This window comes from Leguminivora glycinivorella, chromosome 4 (assembly GCF_023078275.1).
Source record: "Leguminivora glycinivorella isolate SPB_JAAS2020 chromosome 4, LegGlyc_1.1, whole genome shotgun sequence".
Taxonomy (NCBI): Eukaryota; Metazoa; Arthropoda; class Insecta; order Lepidoptera; family Tortricidae; genus Leguminivora; species Leguminivora glycinivorella.
Window position 1 is genome coordinate 25,189,983 of NC_062974.1, and position 24,382 is coordinate 25,214,364.

Below are 24,382 nucleotides of genomic sequence, written 5' to 3' on the forward strand. Positions count from 1 at the left end.
CGATTTAGTTTTTTTTTATTTGAAAGCTGTGTTAGTCGGGAGTGTTTTTAGCCATGTTTCATGAAAATTTGTCCACTAGGTCGCGGTCGGAGGTTTTTTAAAATTTTAATTTTGTGGTTAGGTTATTAAGTTTGACCAAAACTGCCCTTAATTTTATTGCAATAATTGTAGGTAGCTTATTCCTAATTTTCTTAAAAAACCTAATTGGACACAAAAAACACATCAGAAGTCACATCAAATCATTTTCAGCTGTTTCGAGTCGTGAACCGTTAACTTTTTAAATACTGCACGTCATTGTATTGGCTTTAAAGTTAGATGAACCACGTTGTTGTGTCGCCATACACTAGGGAGTAACGGTAGATTGCGGGCCCGGCCGCGAATTAATTAATTACCGGCCCGGGCGCGTCCATTCTTGTTAGTCCTAACTTTTGAACACCCGGGCTTTTATATCGGGAGCGTTCCGAAACTTTCACTCGTTTACTCGCTCGCAGATACTATGAATTTAAATGACTTTGGAATTGCATCTAAAATATGCATAATAGTGTAATAAAATAAATAGGTAAGAACATAATTGTTTAAAAATATTCGTTTTGGAAAAACCTGTTTGTTTTGTCGTATGAATTATGAAAACACGTCATTCTTATTTAAGACCGGTCTGGCCTAGTCGGTAGTGACCCTGCCTGCTACGCCGCGGTCCCGGGTTCGAATCCCGGTAAGGGAATCTATTTGTGTGATGAGCACAGATATTTGTTCCTGAGTCATGGATGTTTTCTATGTATATTAGTATTTGTATATTATATATATCGTTGTCTGAGTACCTGCAACACAAGCCTTCATGTGTTTACCGTGGGACTCAGTCAATCTGTGTAAGAACGTCCTATAATAATATTGTCTTCGGTTACCGCGATAGTTACTCATGAAATAAAACTATGGAAACGGATTAAATCGCGTATAATGAATTTATAGTACATTACTACAGAGGCCGGGACAAAGGTATGTATAGTGCTTTTCTCAAACATGGTATGAAATAAATAAAGTCTACTGAAAATAGTAAGTTTGGATGGCTGTATCTCCTAAACGGTGCGTCGTAGCGCAAAAATAATCGAATTTTCGTTCCCCTTTGACACCCCGTATACGCTTATAAAAAAACAAAAAGTTAAAAAAAAAAATTCAAAAAAAAAAAAAAAATTCAAAAAAAAAAAAACGAAAAAAAATTTTTTTTTGTATGAAAACGCACCCAAAATCAAATATTGTCTAGGGCCCGTACCAGTTGCAGTCGGCACGTCAATAAAGCCCCTTATAGTACTCTAATAAAACATTTTTTTTTTTTTAATTGGCTAAATACCTGGATGTTATGTCACAATTATCTGTGTTTGGAAATTAAAAAAGAAGACTTTGCCGGCCTTGGCCTGCAAGGTTTGTATGAAATTCCATTATCTATCAATCGTCCTAGCCGCACCTGCAACGTCATACTTCGCTGCCAATTATAAGGCACATAACATCAATATTTCATACCATGTTTGAGAAAAAATACATCCCGACGTTTCGAACTCTTTACAGCGTTAGTCTTTACAGTTCGAAACGTCGGGATGTATTTTAAATTCATTATACGCGATTTAATCCGTTTCCATAGTTTTATTTAACGTCCTATAATATTTATTTATTTATTATTCTAAGGTACCGGCGCCTAAGTGTGAGGCCTGAGTGCACGTTAGCGGGGCGGGGCGTGCAGCGTGCACATCAAACAATTGAAGATCATACAAGTGTCCTGAGTCGACGCTACATAGGGTGTAGGCACACCTCGGACACTGGGGATCAAATATATGAAAGAGGCGCGTTCCTAGCACACATTCTAAGCTCGTGTAGGTGAACGCGCACTATGCTTGTATGAGTGAAATATGACAGGTCGACTGTTCGCGTTTTTGACAGGCGGTAACTGAGGTAACCGAGAGGGGGTGGGCGGCACTTTCAGCGGGGAGCGGGAGTGGCCATACTGTACGATAGTACTCTTTATTATACTGTGGTGTAGGTGTACGCACGGTCGCCCGCCCCGCTTCACGCTCCGCCGAACGAGGAGCGTCCCAGTCCACTCAGGCCTTACAGGCTTACACTGTGATGGAACGGTGCTTTCAAGAAAAACTTCAAAATAATGTAAAATTGATAGTTTTAGTCGGTGAAATAGTACACTTTCCGTTATCTAATAGATATATTTAATTCAAGTTTCAATTAGAGCATCTTATTATCTTGATTCTTATCAGACGGGATTTTTGAAAACTAACTCATTAAATTAATTATGATTTTTTCTCTGATGCACGTTTAGGAAAACCGGTATAGCGCTGAATTAGTCGATCTTATTTAGTAAATTTGGACAATTTTGAATACTGAAACTGTTAATTTTATAATACGTAAGTATATACTATAATCTTATCAGACTACAATTTTATTATAAGGTTTTGAAAAAGAGTAAACGAGGCTAAGACGCAGTCAATTTTTTTCAGAAATTACCTAAAATTAAGTGACAACTTTGAAAATCTTCATCACATCGAAGTTATTTTCATACTAAGAAATGAATCTGCAACGTTTACTAAAATTGATCTTAAATATGCCTTAGTGATTATAAATTTCTTTTATATATTTTTGGAAATTTTTCGAAAACGAGCCTTCGCCGTCACAATTATTACCACTTCTGGACATTTTCTCATAATTTAACCAAGTAGAAAAAGTCCTATAATATGTTACATATTTGTAAACTACTCGCAAAGCCCTTTAATTTGATACCACACACGTTTTGACTAAGCGCTCGGTTGCGATTTCACTATTTTTCACAAGAAAGCCCTCTTAAGCTTTCCCACTTTCAAAATTTCTTATTTTTCTGAGAATAGCTTAAAATGTGTTCCTTAGCACTATATAAAAACTGCAAGTATATACACCGTGTACAAGTCAATTGACCTCTCAGCTAAACGACATAAGCTCTATTCCTGGCCTCAATTGTCACTCTGTGCCCCGTTCTAGTGATACGTGGCGTTCTACACCAAAAAGGTCCTTATGCCTCACCTACAACAAGGACACATTAGCAAAACTGAAATAAATGACATATACAAATTAAAAATACAAAGGCGCTCAAGTGTCTAGAGCTGGATTCGAACCAGCGTCATTCGTTTTTACAAGTTTTTATTCAACTTGCCTTGTATGTTAGTTTGGGTCAAAACGTGGAAGCTAAATTTGACCCACTTCCCGGTTTCCTATTGAGCTGAAATTTTGCACACATATGGAAATCACGTGAAAATGCAATATTATGGTATCATAGAGCTGATCTGATGATGGAGCAGAAAGATGGTCATAGGAACTCTGTTATGGAACGTCGTATCCCCATCGAGTAAAAGGTTTTTAGAAACGTCTCGGAGAGCAGTAGATGACTGTTGAAAGAAAGGTACAAGTCGGTAATAAAAGCTTGTGCCAAAAATTAAATTTTTGGTAAAAAACGTATTCCTTCTAGTAGTAAGGTCGTTCGCTTCGCTAGCTTAAAATCACCTGAGTTGATTCGTTGATTTAAGTGGTCGAACCACTGGTACTGTTATACCTCAGGGACGGCACAAGTTTTCGGAAACACATAACATTAACTATAATAATAAAGAAATCGCAGTAAAGAACCTTAGACTTGGCACGACTTTGTCTAGATTTCATTACTTTTTAGAGATAAACAAGCAGCTCCATCGAGACTTGGCTAGTTTTTTTATAAATGTTTTTGGTGGAATAAATAAATTTTAGTTTATACTTGAATAGTAGTGTGACTAATTAAAAATACAAATTAAAATAAATAATTTAATTTGTTGTTACAGGATGGACTTTGGAAGCTGTCATCTTATGATTACTTAGAATTCCTTAGAATTAAGGACCCTTTTGTATTTGAAAGTCACATATTTGTCCGCAACTCGAACTGCACTAATTGCATTCCTGCAGCGGCACTTACTAGCACCCTTGCGAAAGTCAAACATTCCCGACCTGGACTAGGCTAGGTAACCTGTATTACTTATTGGATTGTTAGAACTTGGGGTCAAGATATTTCGAAAAACTTAAGTTTTTTTGCCATTTACTAATCCAAACTTACTTAGGCTGGATTAAGTGTCACGTGGAGCAGTTCGCTCCGCGTGACACTAAAAGCAGTCTTCAAAAATTACAATCTCACCCTACAAGAAACCTAGCATTAGTCTCGATCCGGTAGAATGAGTTGAAGCTAAGATCACAACGCAAAACTTCCACTTTTAAAGTAATTTCATAGAACATCTCCGAGAATGAAAAGTTAGTCAATCAAATGTTTTAGCCGAGCGGAACACCCGGACGGGGAACTTTGGCTAGTCATAACATTCTTGTAACTGTTGTAATAAAAATGAGAGGAAAATATTAAAATAATGTAAATTATTTTGAAACTTTTAGAAGGATAAGCCTAGAATGGCGTTGGCTAAGTTGAGTAAGTTTGTATGAAAAATTGAGAATACCAGTAATCGTTTTAAAAGGGCAATAACTATGCCGACAAAAATTCATCACAGATTTTATGAAAAATATTGGAAGAAGGAAATAAATTCAATTATTGACTTGGAGATGGGTATACAAAAAGTAGTTAAATAAAACTGGAAGTCTTGGGTTTAAATCCTGTGTTATTTTATTATCACATAAGTACTCATATTGTATTTGACTCTGACTTGTAAATGATTTCTAAATATAAATACCTATCTTTGAATTAAGTACCTAATTATCAATAAATATCTAATATGACCTATTGTTGTCAAATATCCGATTTCAAAAGCTATATTTAAAGTCAATGAGACTAGGTCGATGCGCGCCAGTTGCTCCTTAATATTTAATATTTATAAAAAATAATAATAAAATGTCATACGAAATCGTCAAACTATTAAAAGCGCCAAGGTACAGAAATCATCACTTATTTAGGCCGGTGACTGTATTTGTTTTGTCTAGCAAAAATAGAAGATATTATATTATTCAGAAAACTCTATTTGTACAATTAGAACAAACAATAAGAGATCCAATTACAATATATGTTTACTAAGCTACAAGTACAGTCGTCATCAAGTATATCGGAGCTGCTAAAACTCTCACAAATATTGGAACACTATCTAACAACACTATCTATCGTCTTGACAATAGAGGCCAGGCCCCGTAGCCGAATGGCATTCGTGCGACGCGAAACACCACCAAAACGCCGCAGAAATGTAGTCTGGCTCTGTCGCGCCAATACGCAAGAGCGATAGAGATAGATAGCTACGAAAGAGGTATTATCGTGAGCGTTTGTGCATTCGGCTACGAACACTGTTCCGATATTTGTGAGAGCTCGTAAGAGGTAGGGCATAGCGAATGATATTCCACTTTGTGTGGTAGGGCACAGCACAGCGAATATCTCGCTCGAACCTACAACAGAGCCTAATTGGGGAAGTACCTCCACCTTACAGAAGACCGCAGCCAAATAGCACTAGACTCAATTCATAGTGTTGTGTTCCTGCCGGTAAGTAAGGCTGCCAAGCTCAACCAGGGTGCGGTGTGCTGGCCTTTGAGTCGTCGGCAACCAAACCCTCCTTAGAACTTATACACTCCTTTTTGCTGTGTACTTAACATAGCAGAAAGGAGTGTAATAGTTTCTAATGGGTTGGCAACGTGCATGTGACACTTGAGTTACAGGCCATAGGTTACCGCTGACCGCTTTCCATCAGGGGGACCGTATGCTTGTTTGCCACCGACATAGTATAAAAAGCTTTGGCAGCTCCGATATACAGAGTGATTGCGAGAAATCCGCATAACTTTAACCACGTGTTTCTGCTGAGGCCAAAAGAAAGAAATAATGTTATTTGCACAATTTTTGCAAAAAAAATGTTCACATTTTTTGGGCGGTATTTTCACATAAAAAGTAAATGTTATTCATAATATTGGCGCTTATAATGAGTTTTTCTTTTCTACAAAACCATTTTTTAAAGCTTTTCTTGTCATTTTTTGTTGACTGGTGAGTCTGTGCCCTAACGTGGCGCATCGACGCCATTAAAAAAGGCTTTTGAACTGAGTAACAATAAGATGAAGTTTTTCTAGATTGGCAATAAATCTATGCGAAATCGAGAAGAGTTTACATGACATTTTAATATTAAAATGTGATCAGGTGCCGTAGCCGAATGGCATTTCTGCGACGCGAAACGAAAACGAAACGCCGCGAAAGGTAGTCTGGCTCTGTCACGCCAATACGCAAGAGCGATAGAGATAGATATCTACGAGCGTTTCATTTCGTGAGCGTTTCGTGAGCACTTGTGCCTTTCGGCTACGTACCCAGGAATACGCTGTTAAAGTTATGCGGGTTCCTCACGAGCACCGTGCATATGATGGTGAGTGTATAGTCAACCAATCTCAATCCTAGGTCACTGTAGAACCCTTTCACAGTAAAAGTCAAAGTGACTGCTATAGCCAATAAAGCAACAAGCAAGAGGTGCCAATACGACAGGGTTCCAGAGTGGCCTAGGAGTCTTATTGGTTGACTGTACTTGTATTGTGTAATGAATACCACAGCTGTAGTGTACTGATCACTGAGCCGTATTACGCCTTAATTGGCTTTGAGGTAAATTATATAATTAGTTATTATGTCAGTGATGCGTGAGGCTTGAGTCAAGAAGCTCGATGGCAATATGTAATGGAGATGTTTGTTATTACCACTATTAAAATATTTGACAGATAAATTAACATTAAAAAGATAAACCATATAAATAAATATTATAGGACATTGTTGAGCATTTTCAGAATTTGGTACCCCCCATTTAGCGAAAGTCGTTAACAAAAATTAACTCGCTTTCAGTTTTGTGACGACGAGCATAAAATATGTCTAAAAATTTACTTTTTTCACATTCTGAATGTAGATTATCCCTTAAAGTTTATGTAACTAACACAAAAACAATATTCTTATTGAAATTTCACTTGATTATCGTCACACAACTGACAGTGAGTTAATTTTTGTTAACAACTTACGCTAATTGAGGGGTCCCAAATTCTGAAAATGCCCTGTTACACAGATTGACCGAGACCCACGGTAAGCACGAAACTAAAGATGCTAAGCTAAAGATGTAATAATATTTAGGTATAGTTAGGTCGAAGCAAGAAAGGATGAAAATATTAATAATTTCTCGATAAAGACGATATTTGAGAGACCTCTTGACGCTTGCATTGTATTTGTGCACATAACATCATGGCAACATCGCGCGCGGTACCTGCACTTGTGTTTTATTTTGCTCCCGTTTCTTAAATCTGTTTACGAGAATAATCAAAGTTTTAGACAGTAAAATTTAGTTCAAGAGAACCATCAACATAGTGACAATCGACAAGTAACAATGTTTTTCGTTAAAAATGTGTTTATTTGGTGTAATTTTGGTGTTTAGGCTTCACTGTTGTGCTTGGTTTCATTGCATCGAGCGGTTGCTGCTCAGACTGGACTAAAACGTCGTAAGTGCTGCGATTTGCGCGGCGCTTGAAACATTTGTTCTCTGAGAGGTGTGCTAAAAGATAACGTAGCCAGCGCCCGGCTGTGCATTGGACAGTGAGCGTTATCTGGGTGATTTTAAAGTCTTCATCGCCGCGTGAACTCTACTCTGTTTCGTTACTTATAATTTGACGGTGGACTTTAGAACAAAATGAATTGCTCAAAATGCAAGAAGACGCTTGGTTCCAGCGAACTCATAAAATGCACATCAAATTGCGAGGGAAATATGCACTATGGGTGTGGTGGACTATCGGAGCAAGATTTTAAAAGAATACTCCCTATGAATTTAAAAAAGTGGAAATGTCCCGACTGTAAAAGTGCTAAAAAAGGCTCATCGACGTCTAGCCCAAGTACACCCGTAGTAAATAACGAACGTCTGGATAGCAACGTCGACAACATGCCTTCGATCTTAAGTATCGATACGGAGGCTTTGATGAACAACATGAACGCCAAATTTGAACAACTGACTCGTGACATGACTGAACTTAGAAATACTTTCAACGGTAAAATTGACGGACTAGCCGACAAAATAGAAACCTGGTCATCCAAGTTCTTGCAGCTCGAGGGCACTGTTAGGAGCATGCGGGAAGAACTTAATGAAATTTCTAGCAGTAGCAACGAGGTACGTGCAGAGCTATCTAATCTGCGCTCGGAGACAGCCGAGCTACGCTCGGAGACGGTCGATCTACGTACAGAGAACCAGCAGCTTCGCAGGAGCATGGATGATGGTGATTATACAAAAAGTTTATCCGAGGCTAACGAAACTATAAAAAAGCTTGTTAAAGAAAATAATACTTCCAAACAGTATTCCATGATGAATAATTTGGAAATCTCGGGTATCCCGTTCAACAAAGGAGAAAATTTATTATTGATCTTGCGTAACATATGTGTCAAGGTCGGGTTTACACTTATGGACAGTGACGTTGACTCGATTCACAGGGTTCGTCGCTACCTGAGCGCTGAAAGTACACAGAAAACCTCACGACCACCTGCCATTGTCGTTCGATTTACTCAGCGAAAGCGAAAGGATGAGCTTTTATCAGCTGTTCGGGCTCGACGTGGAATCACCACTGCAGACATCGAGCTCCCGGGGCCTGCCTCCAGTGTGTACATCGGTGATCACCTGACCCCGGATAATAAACTGCTACTAAAACGAGCCAGAGAAATTAAAAACGAGCTACAATATTCTTATTTGTGGATTCGCGACTGTAGAATATTAATGAGAAAGAAGGATAATACTAGGGTAATTTATATAAATAGTTCTGCCGATTTAGATAAGCTAAAATGACCTTTGTGTATTTTATTACCGGTAGTTAATCTTAAAAAAACAAATTTGTTTTGCTATTTTATGAAGATAGTGTTAAATATGCAAATACAGTACGCACTTAAGACGTGTAATAGTAATGTATCAAACTTTCACTCCACTTTATTGTGGGCCCTGATGTCTATGTTATGTGATCTATTTTATCTTAATAATGAAAAAGTTTCATTTACAAATAGGAATTATTTTGGAAAGTGCTCGATGCTAACAGTGTATACTGAGTCCGTTATGTGTATAATTAACTTAAGAAATACTACTAGAACTAGAATTAAATTTTATATATATAGGTATGAGAAACAAAAGAATGGGGAATACATGCTTGTTGATAGTACGAATGAGCAGTTCGCTCGAATAACGTGGTTATTTATTTGTAATTTTAACCCGTCGGCATTAAATTATTTAGATTTCAGTCTATTTTTACTCTTATACTGTGTCAATAAAATCTTTTAATGGTTATTACCAAAATGCGAGGGGCTTACGCACAAAGTCTCGTACATTTTTATCACATGTTATTCAATCCTGTTATGATTTCATAGGTATATCCGAAACGTGGTTAACAGGGAATTTTTATGATCGTGAGTATTTTGATCACAGATATAGCGTGTTTCGTTGCGACCGATCTGCAGCTGACAGTGGTGCTGTGCGCGGTGGAGGAGTGGCCTTGGCCGTGCGTGCCGACCTTAGTCCGGTGCGCCGCGACTGGCCCGTACCCTCCGCGGCTGGCTGTGAGTGTGTGTGGGTATCCGTCCCTCTAAAAGCCTCGCTGAGAAATAATACTAGCGTAGGAGCGGAACGGGCCAATACCTGTGATTTGAATATTGCTTGTGTTTACTTGCCGAATGGACCCCTTTACAGGGAATCATTGATATCATTTTTTGATATTGTGTGTCAATTAACAGTAGACCATTGTAATGATACATTTCTTATAATGGGTGACTTTAATGCACCTCAAGCAAAATGGGTACCGACATTATCAGGTGCGATGATGCTTTCGTCGGGTAACGACTTTGCAACTCGAGATTTTGCAGACTTTCTATGCTTTTCTGACCTTAAACAATATAATTCCATCATAAATTCATATAATAATTTACTAGATTTAGTATTATGCAATAGGAATTGTGTAGTATCTACATGTGATGAACCACTGGTATCTGAAGATGTATTGTACCATAAGGCATTGACAATTGATGTTGAACTCTCCTATGTGCCACAATTAACGCCACTTGTGAAAGAGGTTTACAATTTTCATTTAGCTAATTACACAGACATTAATAAAGAATTAAAGGATATAGATTGGGGTAATTATTTTTGTAGCATTAGTTGTGAAGGTTCGGTAGAAAAATTATATAATTTATTAAATCACTTAATTGAAAAGTATGTTCCCCGGCGAAAGCTACGGTCTTCATCAAAATCACCGGCTTGGTATAATAAATCTTTGAAAAAAATTCTTAAGGAAAAATGTAAGTTTCACAAGCGTTGGAAGCTGTATAGGAATCCACTTGATTATGACAGTTTTAAAATTCTACGAAAACGTGCCGAAAAAATGGAACAAAAATGCTACCGTGACTTCATTTCTTACTCAGAAAACAATATAATGAATAATCCTAAATACTTTTGGAGATATTTAAAATCTATTTTTTCTAGTAACGGTTTACCGCAAACTATGACTTATAAGGATATTGTTACCTGTAATGGTGAAGACATTTGTAATTTATTTAATAACCACTTTCATTCTGTGTTTGAAGTTTACGACAGGAGTTCTGCTGATGCGGATAATCTGGCAGCACCAACTAATCCCTTGATAGATATGCATTCAGTTGAAATTAGCGAAGAAATTGTGGCACGATATCTCAAATCTATTAATGTGAATAAGGGTGCAGGACCTGACGGAGTACACCCACTTTTTATTAAAAATTGTTATGCTTCCCTAACAGCTCCAATTACAATAATCTTTAATAAATCTATCAAGGAGGGTTGTGTTCCAGCTATCTGGAAAAAAGCCTGGATAACTCCTGTGCCAAAGGGTCCGGTTAGCCGTAATATTGAAAACTATCGACCTATTTCCAAGTTATGTCAGTTTAGCAAGCTCCTGGAAAAGATAGTTACCGACCAATTCGCTGCTGTTGTGCGACACCATATAATACCCAATCAACACGGGTTCTACAGAGGCCGTTCAGTAGATACAAACTTGTTAACTTTCACGAATGACATATTACTGGCTATGGATGATGGTTTCTCTGTGGACGCCGTGTATACCGATTTCTCCAAAGCATTTGACAAAATATGTCACTACACTTTACTATGCAAGCTCTGGGAACTCGGTATACATGGTGATTTGTTTCGTTGGATTAAATCTTATGTAGAAAATCGTACACAGTCAGTGGTAGCGTCGGGATTTATCTCTCAAAGTAAATATATCAGCTCAGGCGTGCCTCAAGGCTCCCATTTGGGACCTCTGTTGTTTATTTTATATATAAATGATATCGTAAAGTGCATCTCCCACTCTCACGTTCTTCTTTATGCAGATGATGCAAAAATTTATAAAGTTATTCGTAATTCTTCTGATTGCGAACTTTTACAAAGAGATCTAAGTAATTTTGAGATATTTTGTAGAAAGAATAATTTATTTTTAAACACAGAGAAATGTAATACAATTACTTTTTCCAGAAAAAAAGCATTATCTTATTTCAATTACAAGTTATGTAACCATGACCTGGTAAGAGTAAACGAGATTCGTGATCTTGGAGTAGTCATGGACGACAAATTATCATTTATACCTCATATTGATTCTATCCTATCTAAGTATTTTAAGCAATTAGGTATGATACTGCGAATTGGTAAACCTTTTAGTAATACCTTAACGCTAAAAATTCTTTATAACAGTTATGTACGAAGTCGGATTGAGTTTGCAAGTGCGGTCTGGAAACCCTATTATAGCATACATATTAACAGGATAGAGAGATTGCAAAAAAAGTTCCTAAAAGCACTTGATTACAAATGTGGATCTGAATACAAAGATTATGTGGAATCCTTAAACCGACATAAAATGCAGACGCTTGAGTGTCGGAGAGACTGCATTGATTCTGTTATCCTATATAAAATAATAAATAGCCATATAGATGCCCCTAGTTTGTTGAAAGACAAATAGTCTATACGCGATCAGACCGTTGTTACCTAGTTATACTCTCACTCAACATTCTGTATATTTTTTTACATGTAAAATGGTGCAAAAACCCAAATAATAATTTTAATTTTATGCATATTAAAAAATAACTACATAATATTATATTGTCATTAAATTTACACAAAAATATTAATTACACATTAAATTAAACATAAACACACATACCATATATCAGCCTTAACATCTAAAATTTCCCTTAAAAACTATTAAACTATCAAATAAAATCTCCCAAATCTGATCCCTGCGGAAGAGTACCCATAATGCTGGCCACATTTCCCCGCTGGATGGCAATGCCAATCTTCTGCCCCAGGAATGAACCAGCCCTAGGATCCCTGGTGGTGTCAAGGAGCCTTCTCTTCAAATCCTTGAACCAAGTTCGCGCATCCTGACACCAAGGCCCTAAGGTCTCCACTGCAAACGCCGCAAATACGTGGCCACTCAAAAGACCAGCATATTTGCGGTGCTTCAGTGCTTCAGCCGTAGCCGCTGCCCCGCCCGGCCTTAAAGAAGTAGAGGCCAAATGGGACGGCGCCAAGGTATCCACGCAGGTTGCATCCCAGATGAGCGGCCGTCCCATTCGCCAGGGAATAAGGGTCATTCCGTCGGGTCTCTTTCCGTCATCACGCACGAGACCGGGTGGCTCCAAAACGGACGGCGCGCCAACGCTGACCAGAGTTCGGCGAATAACAAATGGTGCAATAAAGTATATTTACTTACTATGTTTTACTTCTCAATCCTAAAAAAATATTTATGGTCAAATGTCGCTGAACAGTTGGCTAGTTTGAGGACTACTTACATTTCTATGTTTTTGCTCATTTACAGGACTCATTCTGTATAAGCATGACGTATGTTGTCGTTCAAAGGTCTAAGATGTCCGATCATAAGTGGCCTCATCAGCCATAATTGGCGTATGGTGTATTCCGATACGTAAAGCTAAGCAGCCATTGAATAGAGTAAGCCTATCATTGGCATATTATAATGAGCCGTGGCGTTATCGTAACGTGACATAATAGCGATATTACCTTATAAGGGATTATCCGGTTTAGTTCCAAATAATTGCCTGAAATTCTGAGTAAAAACTATGATAACGAAACTATATATGGTGTCATGGCGGTGATGTTTTTGAAACAACATTGCAACACCTCAATGATTGATTGTTATTCATTTATAATAAACTGGGTCACTCAGAAGTATATATAACCTAACCACGAAATTAAAATTTTGAAAAAACCCCCGACCGTGACATAGTAGACCGATTTTCATGAAACATGGCTAAGAACACTCCCGACTAACTCAGTTTTCAGACAAAAAAAACTAAATCGGTTCATCTGTTCGGGAGGTACGATGCCACAGACACACACACAGACAGACACAGACAGACAAACACACAGACAGACAAACAGACAGACAGACAGACAGACAGACAGACAGACAGACAGACAGACAGACAGACAGACAGACAGACAGACAGACAGGCAGACAGGCAGACAGGCAGACAGGCAAACAGACAGACAGACAGACAGACACGTCAAACTTATAACACCCCGTCGTTTTTGCGTCGGGGGTTAAATATTAAATGAGAATTTCAAACCTTTGTAAGCTACATTTCGACTTGCGCGCTTTCACAATATCGGTTTAAAATATTTTTTTTTAGAAATATTATTATGTAGTCAGCTGAAAAATTGCACAGAGAAATAACGAATGAACTCATTGATAAATTCGCCATGCACTTTTGCAGCTGTACCTAAATAAAAAAGAGATCATGATTTTTAACGTCTCAGTATATTCTGTGAAGTAACCTCAAAAATGCAGTGTTGAAAAATCGATTTCTGCTGCCTCACGGTTGAACCAGTGCTCTACGTCATTTCCGTATTCCTTTCCCCTGTGTAAAAAAAAACCTGTACAATTAATTACCTATTATATAGCGTTTTCAAAATTATTATAGTGTTATAATCTCGATTTCCATTATTTTTAATCCCCGACTCAAAAACGACGGGGTGTTATAAGTTTGACGTGTCTGTCTGTCTGTCCGTCTGTCTGTCTGTTTGTCTGTCTGTCTGTGTGTGTGTCTGTCTGTGGCATCGTAGCTCCCGAACGGATGAACCGATTTGGATTTAGTTTTTTTTTGTCTGAAAGCTGAGTAAGTCGGGAGTGTTCTTAGCCATGTTTCATGAAAATCGGTCTACTATGTCGCGGTCGGGGTTTTCTCAAAATTTTATTTTTTCCCCTAACTAGCTCGGAAACACATGTTTTGTCATTTAATGCCAGCGGGTAAAAACGCATTTTATCCACTAGTGGGTCAAGTAATTTGACCTTCAATAAAGTAAAATTAACTGCTTTAAAATTGATAAAAGAAGGTGAATCTAGTAATAAAGATGATTTACCACCTGTGGAACTACTGGAAGCAGTGATAAACGCATTTTTTGCGTTGTAGTTTCCTCGCTATAGTGAGGGGAAAAGTTTTGTGTTACACTCGGGTGCAAATGTATTTTACTTCTCGTGTGTTAAAAAACTCACAAGCTCAGGATTCTATTCTCGAACCACTCGCTTCGCTCGTGGTTCAACTATAGAATCCTTTCACTTGCTCGTTTTTCAATTCCACACTCTAAAATACAACTTCGCCCCCTTGTATAACAAATAACTATTTCTCAAACATGCAATGAAATATTGTCTTTACGTTCCTTAAAATGGGCTGGGAAGTATCGCTTTTTTGGGCGCAACAACTCGAGAGGACTGTAAAGGGATTTCATATTATTTTTTAGGCCTAGGCTGCAAAGTAACTTTTTTTTTAATTTCGACAACATTTTTTATTTCATTGTATGTTAGAGAAAAGCACTATACATGCCTCGGCGTGAAAACGGATTCCCGGCCTCGTATCCATATCCCTATATACCCACTTGGCCGGAAATCCTCATTTTCCCGGCCTCTGATGTAATGTTCTATTATACATATTCCTCAGTTTTCTTCACGAATGTGTTTACTTTACCCGCACAAGGCGTTGTTTACCGCGGACTTCGCACATTTATTATACAACATTGTACGTCTGTTGTTTAACTGCGTGTTTGCAATTCTGACTCAGATTCCCTGAATCATGGATGAAAAAATGTTGAATTACTTGTGTCAATATTCTTGAGTTAATTGAATTTCATGGAGACTAATTCTAAATCAACAATTTGATATGATGAATTGAAATAGATATCATACACGAAAGAAAAAACGGCAAGGCCTACTGGTGGCCGAGCCGGGAATCGAACCCGGGTCTTCAGCTTACGCGGCTAACGTCTTTACCACTAGACCACTCAGACACGTCATCATCATCCTCCTTGCGTTATCCCGGCATTTGCCACGGCTCATGGAAGCCTGGGGTCCGCTTTTGACAACTAATCCCAAGATTTGACGTAGTCCCTAGTTTTTACGAAGGCGACTGCCATCTGACCTTCCAAGGGTAAACTAGACCTTATTGGAATTAGTCCGGTTTCCTCACGATGTTTTCCTTCACCGAAAAGCGACTGGCAAATATCAAATGAAATTTCGCACATGAATTCCGAAAAACTCATTGGTGCGAGCCGGGGTTCGAACCCGCGACCTCCGAAACGAAAGTCGCACGCACTTAACGATAGGCTACCAGCTCCTCAGACACGTCATATTAACTCAAAATCTGTATAAAGAAGTCTGTAGAAAACCTGTATCTTATCGCACATTTGTCATAAAACATTGTACGGGTGTTGTTTAACTGTGGGGTTGCAATTCCGAGTCAGAGTCCCTGTAACATGGACGAAGAAATGTTGAATTACTTGTGTATTCGCGGATTCATTGAATTTGTGGAACGTTATTTTGATGAAATTTGAAAAGGGTTTTGGTAATATTTTCATACGTCTCTGAAGGTTTACTTACGATGGTTGGTGTAGGTTCAAGTAGTTACACTGCTATAAGGTAAAACTACAAATAAAAAACAAAGCAAATTAAAACTATTCTAAACTAAAGGTTAACAGTGTAGAAACCGGGTAGGTCACTACACGTAGCTTTTGTTGCGAAGCAGGGACGATGTCGTTGAAGCGATAAATAAGCAAAGCAACGTTAACTTCAAATTATATTAAAATTTAAATAAAAATAAAACTAAACGTTACAATTTCGATTTTTGCGTAAGCGGCAGCTATATAAACCAAGCGCGCGGGTGCATATGAACGCGGTCCGAGAGCAAGTGGCGGGGCCCGTCGATCCGGCCCCCGTGGCGACGGCGGGTGATGCGCGCGGCGCGCGGGGCGTGTGACGTATGCGCCGCTGCTTTGTGACTGCGCGCCCAGCCGGCGGTCTAAGTGTCATGAGCGGAGCGGAGCGGGTAGCGAGTTACCGCTACAAGTACTCCCCGCTGAGACCGTGACTACGGGCGATAGTAATCCGGGAACCTGACTGTTCGCCCGCTCTTCGTTCTTCTCTCGGTATCGTGCTCGATGGTTCTGCCATCATCTGGAACATCAGTAGGTGCTGGTTGCTCTTCCTTCGCCATATAAGCCGGTTTTAGGCGATCTATGGTAACGGTAACTTCTTTACCCTGCACCTGCAGGACGTATGTTTTAGGCCCTCTTCTCACAACTCTATAAGGCCCTAGGTACGCCGCTTGAAGAGGTCTTCTTGCTGGACCTTGTCGTAGGAAAACGTGCGTGGCGGTATTGAGGTCTTTGGGAATGTAGAATGGTCGGGTTCCATGGCGAGACGTCGGCTGGGGAACTAGCTTTGCCATATGAGCACCAAGCCGGCTGGCATAGTCCTCATAGTTAACCACCTGGTCTGGCGATGAAGTCAGGAACTGCCCAGGCAAGCGGAGTGGCTCGCCATAGACCAGTTCGGCTGCAGACGCCTGGATATCCTCTTTCCAGGCGCTTCTGATCCCAAGTAGTACTAATGGCAACACCTCAGTCCATGATGGTGACGCGTAGCACGTGATGGCGGCCTTAAGCTGGCGATGGAGATGTTCCACTAACCCATTAGCTGCTGGATGATATGCGGTCGTGGTGTGATGCTCGGTGCCCATCAGACTTGCCAAGGACTGGAACATGCGCGACTCGAACTGGCGGCCGCGGTCCGTTGTGATGCGCTCAGGGCAACCGAAGCGGGCAACCCAGCCAGCCAGGAATGCGGCTGCACAGGTCTCCGCCGTGATGTCCTTCAACGGGTACGCCTCAGGCCATCGTGTGAAGCGGTCGACGGCTGTGAGGCAGTACCTGAAATCATGAGATGGGGGTAAGGGACCGACAATGTCAATATGGACATGTCGAAAACGGGCTTGAGGTGGCTTGAATTGTCCGATTGGTGAGGAAGTATGCTTCGTTATTTTGCAACGCTGACAGTGTACACACTCCCTTGCCCATTGTCGACAGTCTTGCCTCACGCCAGGCCATACATATCTGTGTGTGACCAACCGTACCGAGCCTTTAACACCAGGATGGCTAAGATTGTGGAGAGCGCTGAATACCTGACGCCGATACGCTGGCGTGATGTATGGTCTAGGCTCTGGAGTCGACACGTCGCAGTAGACTGGTACGTTGGAGTGCGGAGTTGTTACCTTCTGAAGATCTAGCGAAGAACCATCTCTGAGTAGGTCCTGCAACTCCGTGTCTGCATCCTGGTCGCGGGCTAAAGACTGGTAATCAAAAGGGGCAAAGGCAAGTTCTTCAATTCGTGACAGAGTGTCTGCCACTGCGTTGTCCCTGCCGGCTATGAACCTGACGTCAGTGGTGAATTGGGAAATGTAATCCAGATACCTATACTGACGTGGTGAGCAGTTGTCCCTGCGTGTGCTGAATGCGTATGTAAGTGGCTTGTGGTCAGTATAGATGCTGAAAGTACGTGCTTCTACCATGTACCTAAAGTACCGAATTGCCTCGTAAATTGCAAGTAGCTCTCTGTCGTACGGGCTGTACTTTCGTTGTGCTGCATTCAGCTTCCGCGAAAAGAAAGCTAATGGCTCCCATATGCCATCTCTAAGTTGTTGAAGTACAGCGCCAATCGCCACGTCCGATGCATCTGTCTGAATCGCGAGCTCGGCCTTGGAATCTGGATGCGCTAGAAGTGCTGCTTGTGCCAGTCTGTACTTACAGGTTTCAAACGCCTCCATTTGCTCTGCATTCAGCTCGATTGGCCTGGAGCCCTTCGTTTGTTCACCGCCAAGTAGTGAATGGAGAGGAGCTTGTAATTCACGTCGGGGTCACCAATTTGTAGAAACCGGGTAGGTCACTACACGTAGCTTTTGTTGCGAAGCAGGGACGATGTCGTTGAAGCGATAAATAAGCAAAGCAACGTTAACTTCAAATTATATTAAAATTTAAATAAAAATAAAACTAAACGTTACAATTTCGATTTTTGCGTAAGCGGCAGCTATATAAACCAAGCGCGCGGGTGCATATGAACGCGGTCCGAGAGCAAGTGGCGGGGCCCGTCGATCCGGCCCCCGTGGCGACGGCGGGTGATGCGCGCGGCGCGCGGGGCGTGTGACGTATGCGCCGCTGCTTTGTGACTGCGCGCCCAGCCGGCGGTCTAAGTGTCATGAGCGGAGCGGAGCGGGTAGCGAGTTACCGCTACAACAGCTACTCTAAACTAAAATTAAAACTAAATTAATAATTAAGTTCCGTTCCGGCTGTCACCTGATCCAAAGGTGCCAAAAATGCTAGCAGCATTGCCGCGTTGCATAGCCACTATATACATATAAATTATTATAAACTGATATAATGGCCCGGGCATTATGTATAGTGCCCGATTTATCACTTGGTCCATAACATAGATATCATACACGAAGGAAAAAGCGACAAAGCCCACTGGTGGCACATAAATAGTGGTGCTGCCAGGCCCCTGCCATCACAAGTGACAGAATGGTAAATAAAAAATATTTAGGAGAATTGAGATCTGAAGAAACTTGTTATATTATTGATTTGATATAAATATCAATAATATAACAGATTCCTTGAGATCTCAATTCTGCTCCTAGTGCAATTTTAAATGACTCGGATAGCACCGTGGCGTAGTATCAAGCAAGTCGGGCTAGGGATGGTAAAATATCGAGTCTATTGAGTCTGAGTATTTTTTTGTTTTTTTTTTCGAAGTTCATAATAGTGATGAATGTTTTTTTTAATGAATCTTAGTATATCCTTTTTTAACAATAATTAATAAAGGATAAAGCGGCCTAGAACCAACAGTCCCTTCCCCACCCTTCGTTAGATTGATCCTATAAATACAAGTAAACTTTGACCGCCTTCCCACATTCCATGCACATGTGACTTGGACGACGATGGCACTATTGCGCTGATCTGATAATGAAGATAAAAGCCATTAGACACCTGTTTATATCCACAAGTTTAGTTTAATATCTAAGAAAAAGATTTGCTAAAAGAGTCTCAAAGTTTATCAGCTTAGATTCGAGTCTACTGTAACACTATTTTGTGGACTATTTCACCATAGCGACGTTGACACTTAACACTGACAATTCTGTGCCCATTTCAGGTTTGATAAGTAACATTGTTACTCAGAGTCAATACGTCGTCGTTGAAGACGCTGACAACACCCAATGGCCTTGACGCTAGTGTACACTGTCTATTCGTATGGGAGTAAGTGAGAGCGCGATGTCACTGAAAGAGGGCGGCTAGGTACGAAAAGTACGGAAAAATATTAAAATAAAATAGAAAGATGCATTATTTGTGCAAAATGATTCGTTGGTGTTTTAGATATGTATATTTTTGTTATTGTAATATTAATAAGACAACTAAGTGAATAATTGAACGATATACAGGGTGTAAACCTAATACGGGCGAACCTCTTAACGGTGGTGAGTATAGGACATAAAAAATGTAATTACATAACTTTTAATTAAAATTGAAATATTTTTTTTATCCATACAAATTAATTCGGCCCGCAACGTAATGCAAACACACTCGCGTTAAACGCTCGTTGGTTGACAGTTGTCATTGATTGTCATCGCAACCACGTTTACAGTACATTGCTGCTGGAAAAAATTTAAAACATTCATTATGGGGTGAAAATTAAGAGTAACTCAAAAACACCTCTTAATTAATGATAACAATATTTAATTAAATGCCTGGTTTCATTTATCGCCCTTATTACGTTTACGCTGTAGAACCGTTTAATGACGAACTCGAGACCAATCTTTGCCATTTTTTTCTATCGAGCCGATTTCATTAAATCGTGTATCGAGTACGACTATGTTCGTTGAAATATAATAAATAATAATATATAATTTACTTGCTTTACTAAAACTAATATTTTGTCATAAAAAACTGCGCAAGTAACATCAATTTTGCGCAATTGGGTGTTGTCAGCCCCTTAACACCGACAATTCTGTGCCCATTTCAGGTTTGATAAGTAACATTGTTACTCAGCGTCAATACGTCCTCGTTGAACAGGCAATGAACGGCGGAGTGTCACTCTCGGGCAACTGTCACTGTTGTGAAATAGGCCACTGGTCCTTTGCCAACGTTAGCCAGCCCTAGTCATTCTATGCCAAGCGCTGAGTAAAGGGTGACTTGGCTAAGCGAGGCTAACGGCTCAGCCACGACATTGGTCTAAGCGCGACAGCGGTGAGCGGCGGCCATATATTGAAGCGAGATACAAAGATGGGACTTTTCATTCGCACGTATGGCTGCCGCTCACCGCTGTCGCGCTTAGACCAATGTCGTGGCTGGGCCGTAAAAGCCAAGACTCAATAAGCTCAGACTCGAATCTGTTCCAACACTAGTCCGGATTATTGCATTTAGTCGACACTCCACGTCGCGTCCTTTGTGCCGATCGGATATTACGTACGTGTCGCACTCACACGACTGGTTACATTTACGACACACGAGACGTTTCTTAGCGATTCTTATTTATGTAATAAAATCAATTTGTTATCACTGATATGTACCTAGGCATTTAAAAGCTGAAAATGTCGATGTAGGTACTTATAAATAATCCATAACAGTACATTGTGCAACAAGGGGAGGAAGTTGAATATTACTAACGAGAGTAAGTTAAATCGCGACGGCTTGCCGGAGCAATTTAAAGACTCGAGTTAGTAATATTCATACTCCCCGAGTTAGGTACACACAATGTTTTTCATCACACTCGCAATGTAAAAAATATGTAAATATCTGTAAAAATGTTAAGTACGGTACAAGAAATTTCATTATTCCCTTGGGAGTACGATTTTTCTATAACTCACGCTCCGCCTGTGTGCAATAGCACATTTAAAGTGCGGGTGTGATGAAAAATCAATTATTTCATATGTGCAAAATAATAAAAAGTCAGAATTTTGAAGTACAGTCAAGACAGTCAAGTGTAAAAATATGGTGTGTACACATCTTACTCAAAAATATGTCCTATAGCATCTTAGTCCGGTGTAATAAGAGCGTAGTACCATATTTATGAGACGATTATTTCGATACGTATTTTTGCACTTGACTGTACTTATAAAATATAATCGACGAAATAATTTATTTAGTAATCCAATGCGCCCTTACAGGGTGTCACATGTACCACTATGTTCCACTCCATCCATGCTTGTAATGTGTCGCTTAACTTCAAACTCAGCTAAATCCATTCTGCTGCTTTAAGGTTGATTATGTATAAAAATATATAATATAATCGAAAAAATAATCAACCTTACAGCAGAATGGATTTAACCGTTTGAAGTTAAGCGACACATGTGATATGCAATAAATGATTCTGTTCTATTCTGTTCTATTCTGTTCTATTCTGTTCTGTTCCGTTCCTTTCCGTTCCGTTCCGTTCCGTTCCGTTCCGTTCCGTTCCATTCCGTTCCGTTCTGTTCTGTTCTGTTCTGTCCTGTCCTGTCCTGTTCTGTTCTGTTCTATTATATTCTATTCTATTCTTATTTGGCGTAGAAAGCAATCACTTCACAACACAGAATTAGAGTTTTAACTAACCCCACTAGTTACGAGTTCCTCCTTTCATCCACTGAATACCTGCACGCATCGCTTAGCAAACACTAACACGAGCCTTAGCTTGAAAAGTTTTAGAGCAAATCTGTCAGATTCAGGACTACGAGAAAATTTAGAGACAAAATGTGACCTAGATGAACGCTCGGCGCAACTAGGAGTTGTAACTTCAAAAGGGCGTATGTTTATATGAAAGCAATATAGCCTTTTGAAAAGGCATTTTGCGATTGCAAGGGCGGTAATTGAGCCGTCTTTTAGTGCAGGCGATTTATTTACTTGGAGATATAATGCTGTGTGATAAATCTGATGATTCACTTAAAATAATGTTCTCAATTTTTAAATGGCCTCTTAAGTTACCTATACCTATGATGAGTTTGTACAAGTAAAAATGTATCCCTAATTGTGAACATAAAGCTTCTAGAAACTAAATATCCAAAATATTTAGAAATTATTTAGTTCTATTGCAGATTTGACATTTTTAAAACAATGGCACTAAATATAAAAATTTAATTATCTCATACTATCGCCAACAATGTGCTGAGAATAGACCATTTCGTAGCACCATTTTTTTTATATGTCTTCTTATTTGTAACATTTTTCTTTTTTTTTTGTTTTTGAATAAATTTGTGTATACCCCCTTTCTTCCCGTGGGTGTGTGTGTGTTAAATTTTTGAATAAATTTATTCTAAATATTCTATTTTATTCTATATAAGTAATTCGTGTTTCGTTTCGATATTGTTTTATTCTTTCGCATTCAGTTTGTGCAACTTGCCATCATAATATCAGTATTTCAGATCGCGTTGTTCATTGTCGCATGTCAGTTGCGACCTCGCTAGGCTGACGTGTGTGACGTGATGCCTCGATATTGTCGCCAACTGCTGTTGCTAGTTCACGAACACGAGAACTGACACGTTTGAACGGGCTTGAAATAATAGATTCTTATTTTTCATTAGTAATATTTACTCTCTTTTTCATGCAATTTATTTAATACATAAATCAAACATGCTCCACGTTAGCTTATCTATAAAATGTATGATCGAATGTGAAATAAATGAAAGCGAAAATGCGTGTTTTTAACAGACTTTAATAATATTCATTGGAATATAGATTTGTATGTAAAAAAATCAACTAAATCGAATCATAAACCGAGCACAAGCGAATGTTACTAAATTAAAAGGTTCAACGTTTAAATCAAATAATCGTTAAAAGCTTTTTACAAAAGGTTTTCTGGTTTTAGATCTGCTTTTATTATTTTCACGCTTTTATTTTATTACGTTACTACGGCTACAATATAGGCTTAGTTTCAGCTTGTGACTCCAGGGTACAAAGCCGGGTGCGCCAAAGTTCATATAAAATTGGTATATAGATTATTGGTAGTCCGAAAATGTTTCTCATACAATTTTACATTATAATGATCATTACTTATAACAATTTTATGTTAATAACTATCGTAACTTCGAATGACTTATGTTCATAATGTCATTTATCATAAATACATTTTATACTAATGTTAATGCTTATATACTTATTGGTCATAACGATTGCGAGTAATATAATTTATCGTTAAGTATATTATTGTTAACAGAACAAAAATCACATGTGACAGTCCAGTTAGGTGCGACGACGAGCGTAGCGAGGAGGAGCGTGTTAGGTTGACCGTGATCAAACCAGAAATGACTTTTTAATGCAAATTGTATATGTCATTGTAAAAGCTCCAAGCGCGCTTCTATGAATGGCGCAAACTTTTCATAGAACTTCTCCAAAACTTTTTAAATAATTGTATGATGAATGATTTTCTTAAACACAAAATTATGAATGTTATTAAATATTTGTATAGAATTTATGATTAAAAATTTTCGGCTAAATGATTATTATGAACAGTGACAGTAGAACAATTGATAATAATGAAACAAAATTATGATAAGTAAAATTATGAGAAATGATCAAGCCAAATGTATAAACAATAATTTTATAACAAAATGCTTATGATAATATCTTATGATAATATCGTAATCGTTCGCTACCGCTCCTCCGTATTGGCACTACTGAGCCAGACTACATTCCGATCGGCGTCTAGCGTCAATGATTGTCATTTTGGCTAGGCCGGCTGTGCGTGTATCGCTTAGTGCATCCAACTGAATCAAAACGCATGGAACTGTCCACATTAGCTTTGTTCCCGAAATCCACTGAGCTGGGATCGTGCATTTCGTCACTTTATGACGTTTTCAGTTCAACGGGAAAGAGGTATGCGTCACTGACTGATACGCTGAATTCGCTGTTAATGTTCTCGTTGAACGAAGTTACTGTGAAATTTGTGTGAAAATTACTGTGAATGTAACTGAAACACCAAAAAAATCAAAAAAGGGAAAAGTAAAAAGTACTACTTCGTAAAAACCAACTTCTCGCTCGCTACA

The 24,382-nt window shown here is 39.1% G+C and overlaps 1 protein-coding gene across 1 annotated transcript; it reads right to left on the reverse strand.

Moving 5' to 3' along the window:
* Window positions 1-16,408: 16,408 nt before the first annotated feature.
* LOC125225551 lies at window positions 16,409-18,142 on the reverse strand. Its single transcript, XM_048129309.1, has 2 exons — window positions 17,448-18,142; window positions 16,409-17,249 (listed from the first exon to the last, which is right to left on the reverse strand). The coding sequence occupies exons 1-2, from the start codon at window positions 18,140-18,142 to the stop codon at window positions 16,409-16,411; spliced, it is 1,536 nt and encodes a 511-aa protein (XP_047985266.1).
* Between the last annotated feature and the right edge of the window lie 6,240 nt (window positions 18,143-24,382).